The 4,276-nt window shown below is 32.9% G+C and overlaps 1 protein-coding gene across 1 annotated transcript; it reads right to left on the reverse strand.

The window, feature by feature from the left end:
* Positions 1–436: 436 nt before the first annotated feature.
* On the reverse strand, positions 437–3,231 carry LOC114420610. The gene is made up of 6 exons (XM_028386461.1): positions 3,137–3,231; positions 2,869–3,068; positions 2,413–2,508; positions 2,272–2,336; positions 1,185–1,476; positions 437–1,026 (listed from the first exon to the last, which is right to left on the reverse strand). Exons 1-6 carry the CDS (start codon positions 3,229–3,231, stop codon positions 437–439), a joined length of 1,338 nt encoding a protein of 445 aa, XP_028242262.1.
* Positions 3,232–4,276: the final 1,045 nt, after the last annotated feature.

Genomic DNA, 4,276 nt, shown 5'->3' on the forward strand with positions numbered 1-4,276 from the left:
GTCATAAATAATATTGATAAATATAAAAATGCAGGGGAAAAAATTTATCAGAGAAAATCATTGTAATTATGTATTTGGCAGAAGATATATTCAATATTAATGGTCTCAGCAAAACAATTATACATGTTCTAAATATATATTTTCAGAAGATGATATTTTGTATAGTAGACGTAATGATAATAATAAATTAATAACAGTAATAATAATAATAAATTTAAAATCAAGCAAAATAGATGCAATTTATAGATTGAATTTAGCAGTATAAATTGCAATAGAAAAATTGTAATGTAGAAGATGATATTATGTGCCTTATAATAGAATATTCGGCAGTGGCTGATATGATCTTGTATTTAGCTGTATATGAGAGCGTATTTTTAGTGATTGTTAAATAAAGTAGTATTAGGAATAAAAACTAAGAATTGTGTTAGAAGAGAAATTATATTAACCTTCCTAGATTATTGAAGACTTCTTTGAAAACTACATTGGTGGTAGAAGTCATATTTTTCTGGTCTTTATCATGGATCAAAATTTTCAAACCTTTCTTTGTTTTGACCCTTGATAATGCAACATATAATTGACCATGGCTAAAAACTGGTTTTGGCAAATAAAGTCCGACTGTGGACAGTGGCTGTCCCTGAGATTTGTTAATTGTCATTGCGTAAGACAACATGATTGGAAATTGTCTCCTTAAAAGTTTAAAAAGCCATGGTGATTGTGAAGGGGACATGGACATTCTTGGGATGTAAACCATATGTCCTGAATATTTGCTAGAAATGATTTCAGCCGCAATTACATGCTTTGCCAGTCTTGTAGTTATTAATCTTGTGCCATTACACAGGCCTTGAGTTTGATCTAAATTCCTTAAAAGCATTATAGGAGTTCCTATTTTAAGCTTGATACAATGATTTGGCAGACCAGATGTCATCAATGAATTAAGGAATTCAATAGTTATTGTTTGAAAATAATAGCTTTCATTGGTTTCTGATTTGTCTATAGAGTCAGAACTTAGGTATTCCATGTGCTCACCTGTGATAATTTCTGCAGTTAGTACGACAGTTGTAAAGTTAAAGATCTCTCCAAAACAGAGGAAACATAAAGTAGATAATAATATTTAAAAATTGGTAATTAAGCACGGTTAATTTAGATACATGTAATATGAATTGGATTAGTGATTCTATGATTACCTGGGATTAATGATAGTATATAATCATTGACCTGTTCGACTGTTTCGTTGGTTGAAGCTAATATTGCCCTGCTGTTGAAGTACTGACTATCATTGTGATGTTGTGTTAAATCTAGGAATGTTGAGTTAACTATGGCATGGATTGGATCATTATATTGAGTTATCAACAGGTCCTCAGGGATTTCAATTGTGGAATAGCCATCATTTTGAAGTCCAATAATTCCATCTCCAATGTCAAGGATCCACTTAGCAAATGCAGCAGTTTCTTGTTCATTTGGTGATTGTTCATTGTTCTGCAAACGCATGTTTTTTGTCAGTCTTAAGACCTAACATGAATCCCATAAATAAGAGGAATTGATTGTTGCATTGATGATGTCTGAGCGACTTCCCCTTGGAATGACTGGTAGTATTTGTCGAAAGTCTCCACCAAATACGATGACTTTACCTCCAAATATTTGATTTGACCTGGGTTTAGTTATAATTATATCTCTTAAAATTTGGTTAAGCGCTTCAAAACAAAATTTGTAAGCCATTGGTGCTTCATCCCAAATAATTAGGCTTGTTTGATTTAGCAATTCAGCTAATTCACTTCCTTGATGAATGTTGCATGTTGAGTCTTCAAAAATGGGTACATGTATTTTGAATTTTGAATGTGCAATCCTACCGCCTGGTAACAATATAGAAGCTATGCCACTGGAAGCAACTATAATAACAATTTGATTGTTTGCTCTCAATGAAGTTGCCAATGTTCTCCATATGAAGGTTTTTCTTGTACCTCCAGATCCATATAGGAAAATATGCCACCTTGATTTTTGTTGACGGCTTCAATGATTTGTTTATAAATTAATGTTTGTTCATCTATAAATATTTATTAGTTTATGTTAGATGCAGAAGAAGAACAATTTAAATTTAAATTTGAAAGGTATGGCACCTGTCATGGATGAAAAAGGTTGCAGAAATTCTGATTTGGTGTCATCCTTGTTGTAATTTAGTTATGCTAATATCAGGCTATTGGCTAGATAGGACGTGCAAGCAGCATCCTAAGGATATGGCATTGAAGGATAGTCTTTAAGTGATTTTTGATTTACGTGCAGCAGTTGTTCAATCTCCAGCAATGCCAAATTACTCAGATGATTATCATCGATGTGTAATTCTAACACATTAGACGTTAGCAGTCAAATTATGATTATTGTTCATGGGATTGAATGTAAGAATTAATCAAAACTAACCTGTATTTATTGTTGATTTGCTATAATGATATGCAATGTCATCAGCTAGCCAATGCCATGTTTGATTCCAAACTTCTTCAGGTTTATTGATGGTACCTGTTAAAAGCATCAACACAAATAATTTCCTCAAATAATTAGTTGTGCCCTAGTCCTTTGCCTCTTTGATTGCTTCAATGAATTCTCTATCATCTTGTAAAAACCCCACGGCAAAGCATGCTTCTCTATATGTAGGGTATTGAATATTTGTAACAATTCTAATATCCTCAAATGAAGTAGCTTCTTTGCAGGCAGTAAGCATCATCCTTAAATAAAACAATTCTCCTGTCGTTAGTGGGACACATATAAGCCTTCCAATAGTGCATCCTTTCTTTCTAAGTTGCCATGATCTAGTATTTTCATTATATACAAGCTTTGAAACAAATTTTGAATAAGTCAGATTTCTTCCTTCTGAAAAACATTTGTTGGCGTTCATCCAAGCTAAAAATTTGGAATCTGAAATGCTTGGCTTGGATAGGACATCATCAATATCATCATGGTCCTCATAAAGAACACTGTGTTGGCCTGGAAGATGGAAATATAATCTTTCAACATCAGGCTTCCTAACATGTATTGGAAAACTAAAAATTCTCCAAGCAGCTTCACAAGGAGAAATGTACCTGGCATAAACATTAATTTAGTAAAACAATAACGGGCACATTAATTACATATGTTCAATTAATGGTACCTGCAGTCTATATATTCTTTAATCTCATATTTCTGGTTGGTAGCATTCTGGATTTCATCATTGTCATCATAAAGCATAACAGTAGTGACTGTCATACCCTTTGTTTATGTATTTGAATAAATATTTGATTGAAGTACTTTGATTGCACCATTCAATATTGACATGCGCTTGGTATTTTTTAGTAACTTTGGATTATAAGGTACGATGTGTCTATTATCAATGATAACACCATTCTTTGAAATTGTACGACCATCATTTCTTCTATGATATATTGGATAACCATTTGGATCTAAAAGGGTGCGAGGTTGGAACATTTTAGGATAAAATATGCTACACTTTCCTTCTTTCATACTTGGAGATTCAGATCATATAATTCCACATGGGCCATGAACCATATGATTTTGCAACAATCTATAGAGTTCTGGGTCATCTTCCTTTGAAGGTATCTTTGCTGATATAATCTGGTCAATTTCGTCTGAAGTTGGATGTTTATTGTCTGGGTGCAAAAATAACAATAAATGGACATGAGGAAGTCCTCGTTTTTGGAATTCTATTGTATGCATATCTGTGATTGTTGAATTATAGTATTAGCAGGAAAACAATAACATATCAATATGTAATAATTATGTTATAGAATGAGAAAAAGTGAAAAGTAATAAATTGAATTGTAAGTTGAACACAAAAAGTTGCTATCAACTTACATGCCACTGCTTTTCCAAGTAGGTGATTCTTTGTTAGGTCTGAAAGCATTTCTTCATATTTCAACTTGAAAACTCGTGAGACAATGTCTGGTCTATCTGCTAGTTTCAAATTCAATGGCGCAAGTAATCTATGGATTTTTGGCCAATTTGGATTACATGTTAAAGTGATAAAAAGATTTGGGAAACCAACATGGCTGCATATCTCCATACCATCAAATTATAGTTGATCCATGTAGCGGGGGCTGCCAACAAATGTAAAAGGAAAAATTACTCTCTTGCCTTTATTTAAACCTTGGCTTGTCCCAACATCCAGTGAATTTTGTAAGCTACAATACTTGTCAACTCTAAGTTTCTTTTGGTTGTTCCTGATGTAGTTGAGTCTTTCCGATTCAACCATGGTATATGCTTCAGCAATGAATTGTTGAAATAGTCTTCTAGA

This window comes from Glycine soja, chromosome 7 (genome assembly GCF_004193775.1).
Source record: "Glycine soja cultivar W05 chromosome 7, ASM419377v2, whole genome shotgun sequence".
Classification (NCBI taxonomy): Eukaryota; Viridiplantae; Streptophyta; class Magnoliopsida; order Fabales; family Fabaceae; genus Glycine; species Glycine soja.

Excerpts from the sequence above, each read along its gene's own strand:
- LOC114420610 (XM_028386461.1), bottom strand. The coding sequence starts at position 3,231 with ATGACAGTCACTACTGTTATGCTTTATGATGACAATGATGAAATCCAG. Across the intron at positions 2,509-2,868 it reads TTGGATGAACGCCAACAAAT|GTACCATCAATAAACCTGAA; the intron begins GTTTTTCAGAAG and ends TGCTTTTAACAG. Across the intron at positions 2,337-2,412 it reads CAAATCAACAATAAATACAG|AATTACACATCGATGATAAT; the intron begins GTTAGTTTTGAT and ends CTAATGTGTTAG.